The sequence below is a fragment of the Chrysemys picta genome, chromosome 21 (genome assembly GCF_011386835.1).
Source record: "Chrysemys picta bellii isolate R12L10 chromosome 21, ASM1138683v2, whole genome shotgun sequence".
Lineage (NCBI taxonomy): Eukaryota > Metazoa > Chordata > Testudines > Emydidae > Chrysemys > Chrysemys picta.
Window position 1 is genome coordinate 11,291,870 of NC_088811.1, and position 14,254 is coordinate 11,306,123.

Below are 14,254 nucleotides of genomic sequence, written 5' to 3' on the forward strand. Positions count from 1 at the left end.
ACACAGTTGAATAAGGCATGGCTTTGCCTGAGTAGTATATCAGATGCATATATTCTATCCTGAATGAACATTCAGTACAGCTATTATGGCAGCCTACAACAGGAGAAAAACTCCATCTACTGTGGCAGGAAAATTGCTTACAATGTGAGAAGGTAGATAAGTACTGTGATAAACAATTGTTTTCCCTGTCTAACTCAGGGACAGATATTGTTCCATTGTAAAAGAAAAAGGCAGTTCAGGCCAAGAGTGAGCTTTATTTCATAGAGATAAGACAGCACTTCAGTAGATACTTGGCAATCGGATCCCATGTTTAAGTCTAGGTAATACCTTTCAATTAGAAAGATGTAAGTGACACCCTTAACTCAGATCTAGTCCTAATTAAGATTCAGCATGGTTTTGTAGGAAATAAAAGTTAAACTTAGTTTTCCTATAAGAGAGCAGATTTTTGCTCAAATTACATCAGAGGCACTAGAACGGTTTCATTATTATGTTCATTATCACTATAGTAAACATTGTAGTTATGGCACATTCATTAAAAGCTAGATTGCAACATCTGTACACAAGGGGCATATCTGAATATTCAGCTTTGCTATACATTAAGTGACTTATCTACTCCACTGCTTAACCTAATGTTAAATTAATGGGTTTTGCAGTGTTGGAAATACTGTATAATTGTGTATATTAAACATTCACTGCCTCTTTTTTAAATGCTTCAGCATTTTTATCTTTTGCTCTCCTAGGACAGAACTATCAATAGAACAGAGAATGTATGTGCTAATGCATTGTTACCAACGTTAATGTGGGTCAAAGCCAAATGGCACCTTTGGGAAGACTAATTGCCACAAACGCTACAATTTAAAAAAAAAAATCTGAGACAACAAGCCCCCTTGGTGCTTGGGTGATATCAGGGTGCTTCCAATAATTAGACTGTCATGTTCTTGGAGATATACAACAAGCCAGGCAGCATGTGTGAGCATCACAAACAGCCTAATAGTATAATAAGCTTTCAATATTAAAATTCTCCATTAAAAAAGTGTTTCAAATGATTTAAAAAAAATAGGCCAGTCAATAAAAACAGTGTCATGATGTTGTATAAAAGATAGGAATATAGACAGGCCCAAATATGAAGTTTGCTCCCTGAAGCCCCTTAAAAACCAAGCATTTTAATTTTCAGCATGCTTTACAAATATCAGTTCTCACTCTCCTCCCACAGGGGGAGGTGGTAGCATGTGGAAATAATGGCACAAAGGTTAAAATATGATTTGGTCAGTCACATAGCACGAGATTATCAGAACCAGGATTTGAATCTGAAGTCCCTGGATCCGAGACTGGTTCTCAGTCAATGCCACATAAAGTGGTAGCTGGAAAAACTCTGCACACTGGCAGAATGACTACACCAAACTAATAAACCTCAGCAGGAACAGGCACTGAGAACACTTCATCTCTCACTATTACACTCTGTTTAGAAATTAATCTGAAGAGAATGTGCTTGGTCTGCACTTTCCTGTGCAGCCTCAGAATTTGGTGTGGAAACCTTCATGCTCACACAGCAGTCTTCAAAGTGCCCTCTAACTTGGGCCTTGTCTATACTTGAAAGGGTTTGCCAGTATATGGGTAGAGGAAACCCACAAATACCCAAGTGGAGCTTATGCTAGCAAAAGTTCTCTTGCTTAAACCAGTTACCTGAATGGAGTCAGCTATACTTCTAAAAGAATTATTTTGCTAGTAGAAATATACCTACAGTAGGCCCTTTGATTGTACAACTATGTTGGTTAGGGGTGTGATTTCCCCCCCTCCACCCTCTTACCTGACATAGGTATGCTAGTAAAACTTAAGTGTACACCAAGGCTTAGCCTCACAATACCCCTCTGAGTAAGTAACTCCCCACATCTGAAAGATAAGGGGTGGGGGTGGGGGGAGACAAGTGAGATGCCTGAGGCCACAGAGAGGGTTAGTCAGGATTAGAACTGAAGAGCACCTGGCTCCCAGTCCTGCATTCAAAATATCTCTCTCTAATGTAGCATTTAGCAGGACACTGGTTGTGTTTACGGAAGTTATTTGACAAGAACCACTACTCTGGAAAAAAAATAAAGCCTTTGGTTACATGAGATCCTAGACTCTCACTAGAGGGATTAAACCTGTCTGTTAACAACACAGAGGCAGAGACAAGCCCACTTTTTAGTTGTCTAGAGGCAGAGCATAGTATGACCAGCAAACTAGTACTTGGGGAATTTAACACGCCGTTTGCTTGTCTTGGCTCTAATACACAAGAGACCCATGTTTCCTTGACATTTAAAGTCTCTTACTTCTTGCGTTTTGAACTCAACCAGTCTCCCCAGGGCAGCTTTTTCTTGCCCTTTGATATACTCCTCAGGGAGTGTAGAGCCTGCACTTGCTGTAGGCGCCTGGAGAGCTCCTGATCACAGGCCTGCTGGAGAGCTTCAGTCTTCTGCTTATCCCAGCTCAGTGCCAGAGCCAAGGCTTCTGTGTCTTCCTTGAAAACCAGCTGTGAAAGAAAAAGTTGGACACGCTAATCCTCAGTACCCCCCCCCCCCACACACACCTTGTCTTTTACAACAGCCAGAATTTCCTCTAGTGGTACACTCCTCCTGAACTGAACCCTCTTCCCCCTCCCAGTAAAAGTAGGTGGATCCATGAGAGAACTGCTGAAACACTAGCAAATGATTTGGTATATTTAATTAAGACCAAAAACTCACTGGGGTCTAACACATTTATCCTTGAGCTTCACAATTCTCTCACTTAAAGTTTCTACCTTTCAAGCTTAATTTGTTTTTAATTCTACTTGGCATCTGGAAGTTAGGAGCTGGAAAGGTCCAGCAGGTGCCTGAATGACTTAACTCCAGCCAAACAAAATCAATACATTTTCACTCCCTTAGTCTACAGTAGAAAGAAGCAAACAAGGAAGTCACTGGTCCTTGCAATCAAGATGAAAACTTCAGGATGAGAGGCAATTGTAGAAATCTTCACCTTTCCAAGATAGGGGTTTATTTACATTGTTTTTCTGTTTTACTGGGACCTTTATGCTGGCCTGGTAATAAATAATAATAAAAAAAAAGATACTGCTAAATGCAGATTTGCATTCAAAGAGCTAGCTCGTAAAACAGTCTTAGTTTGAACTCTGGGTGGCCATTTCCTATGAATAGTCGACAAAGCTCACAACAAGTTCCCATGATGGGTTTCTTTCAGGGGAGAAGGGTATTTGAGTAATTGTACTGCTTGGGAAAAAGACAAGGTGATACCACAGGGAAGCTCCAGGCATGGAGGAAGCATATACTGTGGCAAGGTTCCACAATGCTGTGATTTTGAACAAAAGATAACCATGATGTAATGGGGTTTAATAAAGTGGAGAGAAATAAGACTAAATCTCATTATCTTTGTGCCTTAAACTAGAGTAACAGTTGGGTCTCCAGAGGTGAAAGGGCAGTTTTCCCCACATCCCCTCTCTCCACAGGGCGATGCCAGTCAGCCTGTCTAGAACAGGGTGAAGACCAAAGTTACCAACCTCTAGATCCTGACTGTCTAAGCTGAGTTCTGGGGCACGTTTCTCTTTCAGTGCAGCAAGGATCTCGCTACTGAGCGATCTTTTGGTGGAGGCACCTGCATTGCTGCTATCAGTGTCGACTACATTCATCTCCTCCCTGGGTGCAGCGTCAGGTTCTGAAAAGTAGCAGGGAGACAGTGTTTAACATTAGCCAGCAGCATGAACACAAGTGGAGGGCTGGGAATGCGGTTTGCACCAACTACTGCAGCATCACCACAAGCTCCTTCACAGCAGCAATGGCTCATAGAGCTTTCTCATTTCCCCTCCCCTTTCATCCCTTTCAGATGTCTCTGGAAAGTTGCTCATGCGCCTTACCTGATGCCTTGATTAAAATGCTGCCTTCATTCTTCAAGGCCTTCATGTAGAGTTCCAGGAGCTGTTTGGATTGGCGTTCTTCCTCTCGTCTGTCCAGCGCCTGCTGCAGGGTGTCCTGTAACATCTGGGTTTTTGGTTGATTTTGGGAAAGCTCATGGGCCAAGTCTGAACATGGTACATCAATGAGAACCTAAACGAAACAGTGGAGTCCTGCTACATGGAATGATTTAGGTAAGCCTCATTTTGATTGTTCTATCGGACTGACTACAACAGAGCTGTAAAGATGGCATACCTCCCAAGTCACATGTACGGAGAAACAAAATCTCAATCTTGCAAGGATACAGAAAGTTTTATTAAGCATTTTCAAGTCAAGTCAGCCAGGTTATAAGTGGTTTTAACTAGCACTCCCACAAGCCAAAGTTCTTTACCTGCAGTCAAAGGGCCCTCAGAAAGGTGTGAAATTATCGCCTACTTTTGGAACAACGCAGAGAAATTCTAACAATTCTACAGTGAAAACCCCACTGATCAGTTTGAGTGAGACATGCCAACACCAACAGGGACTGGCTTTTGGAAAGTAACTTTTGAACTAGACTGCTGAACGCGTACTACAAGTGACAATCATTAAGACCAAATCCTGTTATGTGCAGATGTTAAGGGGCAGGAAGAGTTCTGGCATGCAGCTGATCATTTTCTTGGAACCAATACTCAAGTCTTCTAAACCCCTCCAAAGACCAAAGTGCAAGACAAACAAAAAGGACAGGTGTAGTTGGAGGCCAGGATGCAAACCCTATAGGAAGGAACTAAGAGCTTAGTGAGGAATGAGAAAACATGTGGGATGAGAGATGAATCAGTCTATGTCTGAGAACCAGAAAAAGTAGGGATACAGCATCAATATGGGAGAGAAGATAGAAAAGATGAGAGTCAGTGTGGAGAGGAGGGATGCTGGATCAAGTGAGCGACGAAATGGAGAACAGACAGTATGTTGTGTGTGTAAAAGAATGATTTACACAGTGTCATTTTTAAAAGCCTATTCATTCATTGGGAGAATATTTCCCTAAGAGCAGAACTTCATTCCTGCACCGAGCCAAGTCAACAGTATTTGAATTTGGCCCAACTGATGCATTTTCCTTTCCTAAGATTTCACCTTCTCCCCTCTAGTGAGGAAACTGAAAGAAGGAGAGAAGTGTGATATATGGGTTCTCACTATACCTGGAGGTCTTCCTCAGACATCAAAATGATGCTGGACAGGTCATCCTTCAGCTGTCTTGCCAGATGCTTCCACTTCTCTTCACCACTATCCACTTCATCTATGGACTCCCTTGAGAGCCAGGCTGTGCCCCCATCTGACACATGAAAAATGATCACAGTCATAAGAGTGGAAAAACTCATGGTTGCAAAGATCACAACAACAAAATCTAAACAGCCCTTACTGAGGGGCTGTATGGACAAAGCTCCTGAACAGGAGATAGATGTGGTAAATTAAACAGCTTCTAAGCTTTGAGCTATTGGGGTTTTCTTATCTCAGAGTTGGAATCACAGCTATGAAATCTACACTAGAATTAGAGTGTATTCAAAATGTTGCTTCCAGGAAATAATCATTAGCCTTTTGGACTCAGTCTCTTGCACTGACCTGTCTGTGTGACTGATTAGAGGGAGAATGGGGTGTTTAACATTTAAAGTATTTTTTAAAATTCTCTTTTCATGGTGTCTATGTCAAGAATTCCTGTGAAGAAAGAATGGTCCCTCACACCTCCTCTTAATCTTGGCTGCTATTCTCCCCACCCCTTAATTATCATCATCATCTGCCCTTTCCTCAGTTTTCAGCACAAGTGAGTTTCTGTAAGTGAATAGGAGGGTGAAGGACCAATATCACCATGTCCGTAAAACTTGTTCCTCTCAAGCCTGAGGAGAGGGAGTGCAGAGGTGGTAACTTAAACTAGGCCTCCAGCAGAGTCATCAGTCCATCTTCAGTGGAGGTCTTGGTGTCTGGAAAGTTAAGACATAAGTGTGGCATTACGCCCCATATTCTTCATAGTAATATTATGATGATATGAGTATGGCATAATTATGATGTATTTTGTACAAGATATCATGTGAGATATCATTGGAAAGGTTATGATTTACTGAATACAATTAGGCTACGTGTATGCATGTATCATTTTGGGAACTGAAGTTAGGAATATTGTCTATACATCTATTAAAAATGTGTTTATACCTGGAGAACACCCATTAGACAGAATGCAATCAGTGTAGCTGGCTCACTGGGAAGGGCAGTTAGGAAAAACAACAGGTCTTTGAAGATGCTAATCTCCCACCTTCCTGGGAAGTCTTCCTGGGGATTCTGAGTTATGGCTGCAGGGACACGTAACCAAGTCATTTGGTACTGGACTCAATGATGATACCAGTGTTTTTCCACTGACCGGGATGGGAACCACACTGGGAGACAAAGGATTCCTGCCATATGCAAAAAATATTTAAGGTAGGGGAGTGACATCATCAGGGTTTGGTCATTCTTCATTGATTCCCCGTCCAAGAAAGAGGACTGCTGGAAACACCTGAGAACAAAAAGACTGGACTAGAGGAGAAGAGCTGAGCCCAGGCTAGAGGGTTCTCTGGCCTGTGAAAGGAATATCTGGAATTTTAAGCTGCAAGCAAGTATAGCCTGCTTTCAAGAATCTCTGCAATCTGACTAAAACAACATTTAGGGTGAGAATTTGCTACTTATAACCAGTTTCTTTAATATATTAAGCTTAGATTGCATGTTTGCTTTATTTGCTAGGTGATTTGCTTTGATCTGTTTGCTATCACTTAAAATCTATCTTTTGTAGTTAATAAACTTGCTTTTGTTTTGTTTAAAACCAGTGTGTGAAATCATAACTTGGGGCAGAAAGCTGTGTATATCCCTCTCCACACTGAAGGAGGGGGCAAATTTCATGAGCTTACACTGTACAGTTCTCTGTGCAGCACAAAACGGTACAATTTTGAGTTTACCCTCTGGGGGATGGGGTGCACTTGAGTATTGGGCAATTCCTTAGCTGAGTCATCCCATGCAGAGCTGATCACAGCAGCCTGTAAATTCTGCAGCTGGGTGTGTCCCTACCTGTATGTGTGCTTGTAAAGTGCAGTCTGAAGCCTGAGGGAGGGCTTGGCTGGCTTGCCTCACCAATACAATGTAAAGGGAGCCCAGGCTGGTGGGTCAGGCAGGCTCAGTGGACCCCAGTCCCAGGTGGCACCCCGAAGGGGGGGGGGGAAAGAGGGCAACCCATCACAATAAGTTCCCCTCCAGCCCTGTACCTCTGCAGCTGCTGGTCCACTTTTCATTCCTGGCCAGTGCCACAAACTTGGTGTTGGGCGGTAAACACAGGAAGTAATCTTCATCATCCACAATGGTGCCATCCTCTGCCAGAACTAAGGTGATGGGCTCCCAGGCCTTGTCAATGGCCAGAATGTCACAGGCTACAGAAGATTAAGTGTTTTCATGAGGCAGAAGGAAGTGTGGCAAGGCAAAAACACTGTCCTTTATGTACATATGATAAACACAAATTTCCCTTGGGGCTACCGCTAGGATAGGTCAGTGACTGGGCTCTGTCCACATGCAGGTCCTGTACATCAACTCTTCTCTGGTTTATGTTTACTAATTTGTCTCCATCAATCCAGATTTTTAATGCTGTTCCTGGTACAAGCTCAAAAAAATCCTCCTTTATAAGGCCAAATGTGGCCGAGCAGCCTAGAAACTACATTTTCACTTTTACATTTTCCAAATCTCCCTATCTTGACACTAGGACAGGTCCTCAATTTTAATCCTTTATCCTCCTGGTCTATGACATAAAAGGTGGTAAAGTCAGTCATACAGATTCAAGGAGAAACAGGTGGGTGTAGAGAGGTTGGGCTGGAGCTCCCCCAGCCAGACCAGATAACACAAATATATAAAAATGCCTTGCCAACTACACTAGGTATCAAGGCTTGTCCAGCAATACACATCTATTGCTTGTCAACAGTTTTAAGTGACTGTAGTGTCTATCAGCACCTTGGCAGTTGAGGGGAACCCACAGGGGCAAGGAGACTTAAGAGATCAGAATATGCTCTTAGTCATTTATACTTGCATATGAAAGACAAACCCACATAGTCATTTTAAAGAAGAGCACAAGACAAGTACACACAGCCTGTATTCTCTGAAGGGAATAGTATAGATTTAGCCCAAACAATTTTCGTCTCTAATGGAGCTTAAAAATCTTTAATGCAATTACAAAGCTTAACCTTTAACATGACATGAGCTGTATCTGAGAAGCATCTACAGTGATGCATGTGGGACCTGATAGCTCAGTGCCTCTGGGCATGTGGGAGATTTAACTCTGCCAGCCTCCTAGAACCTAAAGAAACCAGCAGTGGGGCTCTACACACACATCACTCATAAACCAGGCAGCTATTAATGCCAAGGATCACATTTCATGGGCAAAGTCTGGATTCAACAGTATTTAAAATTCATAATCTTAAAGCCATGCATTGAACGGATAGCTGCCCAGGAAAAGTTCCCAAGTGCAGCCCCTCACGTATGTAGTATATGATGCCAAGGTGCTGATGCCCAACACCAGTTGTGGAGAGACCCCAAACAGGAAGCAGAATGGGCTAGTGTGGCACAGTGCCAGTTTCAGTACTGAAATAAAACAGTTTCCCAGCAGCCTACCCACTGTGCACAAAGGGAATCTCTACCTCAGTGGTACATCAACTCATCTAGATATTTGCTTAGTTTTACAACAGGCTGCATAAAAAGCACGAGTGAAGTCAGCACAAACTAAAACTTCGTATAGACAATGACTTGTTTATACTGATCTATATACTAAACACAGAAATGTAAGTACAATATTTATATTCCACTTTATTTATTTTATAATTAGATGGTCAAAATGAGAATGTGAGCAATTTTTCAGTAATGTTTTGTGGCACTTTTGCATTTTTATGTCTGATTTTGTAAGCAAGTAGTTTTTAAATGAGATGAAACTTGGGGGTACACGAGACAAATCAGACTCCCGAAAGGGGTCCAGGAATTTGGAAAGGTTGAGAGCCACTACTCTACCTAACCCCAGCACCCTCCCAGTCACATGGCACCTCCCTCACACCGTTTCCTGTGCCCTATTCCTCCCCACAATGCCAATGTGGGCTTGCCCAGCTGTGAAAAGAAGGGGCCACCACAACAGGAAGGGCTCACTGGAGTAATGTAGGCAGCACAGTATGATGGGGGATGAGGGGCTGAAACAAACATACCAGAGCCCCCAGCACACCCCACTCAGGCCCCAGCCGTCTTCCCAGACTCTCCCCCATTTACTGTTTCCCTGCCTCCCCCACAGGCTGTCCCTCCCCCCACCTACAGGAGGCCCCATCACCTAGATCCCCTCCCCCAGAGGATCCCTGCCCCGCTCCCCCTCACCCTTGTTCCGCAGCTCCCGCAGGCAGGAGGCCGCCACCCCGTGGTGCTCTTGCTGGCTCTTCCGCCGGATCAGGCACTGCTTCAGCGGAGAGACCCCCTCCCCGCTTCCGGGAGCCTCTCCCGCCATCTCCCCGCCTAGCCTGGGGCTGAGGTGCAACGGTAGCTAAGCCGCTCCCCTAGTACCTTAGCCCAAAGACAAGCCCCAGCCCGGTGCATGCCGGACCTTGTAGTCCGGCTCCCAGAGCGCGGCTCTTCCACAGACCCAACCCCGGTGCACGCCGGGACACGTAGTCTTTTTACATATCAGCCTCGCAGCTACTGCCTAACGCGGCCGCACTCGCCCTCTCCCCCTGCATGCTGGGAGATGTAGTGCTTTCCCACCCGACCGGCCTACAACTCCCATCAGGCTATAAATAAAGATAAAATATATGTATAGCTCTGAGTATGCTTCTGTGAACACATGAGTGCATCAGTATAGCCCCAAGCCAGTGAAGGTGCTCCCTGCACGTAGGACTAGGTCCTAGCTTTCCTCATGTGAGTTGTCCCATTGAAGTCAAGAAAATATAGTTACTCACTCACATAAATGTTTGCAGGAACTGACCCAGTATTTGTCCTGTTTAGCACCGAGCACACTTTTGGGAGCTATCAAAATAACATCATAATGAAACATAATTGTGTATGTAAACCAAAACAATGAAATAATAGGCAATATGACACCACTGAAATCAATAAGAGTTTTCTCATGAACTTAAGCAGTGCAGAAGTGGACTTTTAAATCCCCTTTATCAAGCCTAATTAAAGGCCTGATCTTGTAGGATCACTCACATTGGCAAGCTTATTGTTTTACTCATGAAAACAGTCCCATTGAAGTCAACTAACTAGACTAAGCAGGATTTGTTGCTGTACAATTTTCACTTATTATTATTATTATTAATATTGATAGCTATGGCAATAAATGGGCTTTAAATCTTGCATGCTGATCCAGGCAGATGAGGCCTCAGTCATTTTATAAGTTATTTTAAATACATTGCGATTATAACATAATATACTAACTAGGGAACACACTGTATATATAGCCATGAACTATAAATAAATAATATGGAAGCAATAGTGGGTAAATCAGTTGCTTTTAATTATGCTATGACCAAAAAATAACCTCAGAGCTAATAAGCAAATACATGAAAAATAACCTCACAGCTGAAACTGCTCACGACCGCCCCACAAGCTGTGCCCTGCGACGGAGACCGGACAGACTCATTGCAGGTAGGGGTCAAGGCAGCCCCCAGGGCTGAGACCTATCAGTTTATCGGAAAGTGACTGCTTCTGCCTGAGCTCGGGGCTGAGGTAGTTCCATCCATAGGGAAGGGGATGGATTAGCCGGGTCTGGAAACATGGCCTCCTCAGAGCAGGCAGAGCAGCCTAGCCAGGTAAACGGGGCCGGAGGCTTCCCCTCGCGCGCTGGTAGCGGGGCTGGGGTTTGTGCCCCACCCGGGGAGAGGTGCGCGCCCCCTGCTCCCCCACATAACTCCCCATGGGGAGCGTTGGGTGCGCCCTGCCCCACTGTCTGACCCCCCCCGTGGGGAGGGGTGTGTGCCTCAGGTCCCCCTCCCCCCATGCAACCTCCTCTGGGGATGGGGGTGTGCGTCCTGCCCCCTGTGTAGCCCCCCATGTAACCTCCTCTGGGGATGGGGGTGTGCGCCCTGCCCCCTGTGTAGCCCCCCATGTAACCTCCTCTGGGGATGGGGGTGTGCGCCCTGCCCCCTGTGTAACCCTGCCAGGGGGAGGGTGTGTGTGCCATGGATCCCCCTCGCCTATATTCCTCCACCCCATGGGAGTTTGCGTGTGTGTGTATGGGAGATGCATCAAGGTCCCCCTCTTCCTCCTCCAGCTTGTGCCCTTTTGCTCTCCAGGGAAGGGAGTCTGTGAGCCATGGGTTAGAAAAGTGTATTGCTGCTCTCTTTCCAGCTGGGAATGCTGAAGCCCTGTAAGTGACTCCCTTGCCATCATATGAAACCTTGGTCTACCTTGATTGTGACTAGGGAGGGAGTTGCCTTATTTGGCTGCAGTGTTTTTTTTTTTCCAGATTGTCTGTCTGGTCTGATAGGCAGGAGGCATACGTGATGCCGTTACTGCTAACCATAGACTTTCCAGAATCGGGCCTCTTAGTCCCACTCTCTAGTCTGTGCTTTAGCAGGAACTGATTTATGAGGCTCAATACGCTATAATAATCAAATGCAGTACTAAATGGGAGAGACATTCAGGCCAGGCCCCTTGACAGTACCAGTGTTTTTATTTCTGGATCTTTAGGTAAAATTTGATAAAGCGTTTGAAATAGAAAAAATATAGTTAGAGAGAAAAGGGAGATCTGACTCATTTCAGCTGGGATTTGGAATGAGTTAGACATCAGTGGGATAGTGTGTGATAATAGTTGGCAGGTGTGGCAGAGAAAAAAGTTTGTGCACCAACTATCAGGATATCACTGCGATGAGTACAACATAAATGCCTTGATAGACTGAGCCCTGGTCTACATGTCAAATTTAGATTGACATAGCTACATCCCTGAGCACTGTAGTTAAGCCGACCTAACCCGTGGAGTGTGGCTAGGTTGACAGAACAATCGACCTAGCTACTGCCACTTGGAGAGGTGGATTACCTGTTATGACATTCTGGGGTGCAATCCAGATCAGTGAGGGACTGTGTCACCCCTGCCCTGCAAACTTGGATGCCTTGCAATGCTGTGCTACTGTAGCTCCCACCTGAGCTGCTCACAAACAGCCTTCCACCATGCAGATAACACCCTGAATGTCTGTGTGTAGCTGCAGCCTGCCAGTCAGTCACACTCTGGCTTCTACCAGCCTTGGTTACCACTTGTGTGATGACCCCAATACACTCCCAGTCCCTGCTTTTCCTCCAAAACTTGAGTTCTGCACTGTCCAGCCCTCTCCTGGATAATCCAGATATATCAGGTCAGTTGCTCCTCTATGGGGATCAGTATACAACAGTTTGCTACCGTAAATGGAGTTACCCACACAGTTCACAATGCTGGATTAGTTTTGATTAAAGAATAAAACAAGTTTTCGAGGAGTTAGGTTTTAAGTTAGTACAAGTATAAAGCATTAGAGTCAGAAATGGCTCTGAGAGAGAAAAAGATAAAATTCTTCCCATTACTAAATTTAACATACTAGACTTGGGTTCAGATAAAATTCTTACCATGTGCTCCCAGCAACAGGGCTGACTAGTTTTCAGGTCAGGATCTCTCCCAAAGTCTAATGGCTGCTGCTTTTGTGTTCTTAGCTCAAAAAGAGAGAGAAGGATAGGGAGAGATAACTTGGGGTGTTTATGGACCTCACTTTTATAGTTCAGTCACTCTTTGAAAAGCATTTCGCTGAGGGTTACCCTTAGATAAAGTTAATTCCCTCTGAGAGAGTGGAGTCAAGGAGTCTGGTGGTGAAAGAGGTTCCATGCTGTTGTTTGCTAAGATGCAAATCTGTTTGTTCCAGCCCCCATTGCTTGCCAAAGAATGGCCACTTGATAGGTGATTGCCCATCAGATTTGGTGACACTTGGCTAGCGGCATCAGCTTGTCCTTTGTCTTTGAGAAATAGGTTTGCCCACTCCCCAGACTTATCTGGTAAACCCACTTCAGTCATGATTTCAGCTTATGTTCATAACTTTACATATAATGTTGCTACGTACATTTCATCATGATGTTATTGATCAGTGCGTTATTAGTTTTCAAATGATATCTCACAAGGCATATATAATAGCATGAAGGATGTGGAAAAACCTCTTCAGTTGATGTAGGAAGCGTCTACACTATGGCAGTACTGTGGCATAGCTTCAGTACTGTGCCTGTGCCGCTGTAGCACCCGTAGCGTAGACATGCCCTGAGTGGGGAGGGAAGTAGGGACACACAAGGCCAGTGAGGTTGGCTGGAGCAAGCACTAGGAGGGTATTAAAGACTACGAGGACAATTTTAAACTGGATCCTGAAGCGAATGTAGGAAGCCTGAGGGGGAGATGGAGGCTGTAGCTGCTCTGTATGTGTGCAGTTCTGCACGTGGTGGTACTTGGGAAGATGATAGGGGAGAGAGCTGAAGTATAATGAAGAGGGGAAGGGAGGTATGAAGGCCTGAGTGAGGTTTCAGCAGCAGAGAGGAATGTGATGAAGTTAATACTGCCTCCAACAGAGTTCATGGTCTCCTAGGCCTTGTCCACATACAAACTTGGACTTGTTTAACTAAATCAATGTAAACCCCTCTATGGACACTCTTATTTTGGTTTGAGAGTGGCTAATTTGGATTAGTTTAAATTGGTTGGAAACAGGTTTAAACTAAACTTTGAAGTTGATAGTCATGAATATAAATCAAAAGCTAGGAATTGTAGAAAATTGATAAGGGAAACAAAGGGACACAAGGAGAAATCTTTGGCCAGCAGAGAAAAGAATCCTAACAATAGTACTGGTCCATTACTAAATGGAAATGCTAGAGCAGTGGTTCCCAAACTTTTACAGCCTGTGAACCCCTTTCACTAAAATGTCAGGTCTCGCGAACCTCCTCCTAAAAATGAATATTTCCAGGGATTTTCTCCTTTACCTGAGTATAAATTATAAAAGCAGTGATCTTGGAAATATAAAATTTGTTTTTATGACATGCTTATTACACACTATTTATTATTATTTATCATTACAGTATTTTTATTACGTTATGAAAATGGCAACACTCTTCCAAGATCTCATTTTTGTAGCTTTTATCACTTTGAATAAGCCTGTTATAAGACAAGGCTCATATGTTTCATCAAGGAGTATCAGATGTGAAACAGCAGGAAGATATTTAAGAAGCCAACTCAAAGAGTTCCTCCTACACAAGCATTCAGGTCTTGAGCAGTCCAGGCAAACAACGCACGTTACAACAAAGCTTAAACCTGTTCTTCATAATAATTTTAAAAACAATAC

The 14,254-nt window shown here is 44.1% G+C and overlaps 2 protein-coding genes across 4 annotated transcripts in view; one reads left to right on the forward strand and one right to left on the reverse strand.

The window, feature by feature from the left end:
- Positions 1-234: 234 nt before the first annotated feature.
- Positions 235-9,567, reverse strand: DFFA (DNA fragmentation factor subunit alpha). 2 transcript variants are annotated; one of them, XM_008167244.4, is made up of 6 exons: positions 9,303-9,567; positions 7,172-7,333; positions 5,087-5,220; positions 3,878-4,067; positions 3,524-3,678; positions 235-2,506 (listed from the first exon to the last, which is right to left on the reverse strand). In XM_008167244.4, the coding sequence occupies exons 1-6, from the start codon at positions 9,427-9,429 to the stop codon at positions 2,303-2,305; spliced, it is 972 nt and encodes a 323-aa protein (XP_008165466.2). In that variant the 5' UTR covers positions 9,430-9,567; the 3' UTR covers positions 235-2,302. The 2 variants fall into 2 exon arrangements, with proteins under 2 accessions (XP_008165466.2, XP_023960092.2); XM_024104324.3 differs by lacking the exon at positions 7,172-7,333 and having other exon boundaries at positions 9,303-9,555.
- Positions 9,568-10,591: 1,024 nt separating this feature from the next.
- Positions 10,592-14,254, forward strand: part of PEX14 (peroxisomal biogenesis factor 14) — a 99,666-nt gene continuing 96,003 nt past the window's right edge. The window contains exon 1 of one of the 2 annotated variants that reach the window (XM_005292839.4): positions 10,592-10,729. In XM_005292839.4, the coding sequence (XP_005292896.1) occupies positions 10,694-10,729 (36 nt within the window). In that variant the 5' untranslated portion in view covers positions 10,592-10,693. The remainder of the gene's footprint in view (positions 10,730-14,254) is intronic. The other variant, XM_065575343.1, reaches the window with a different exon arrangement.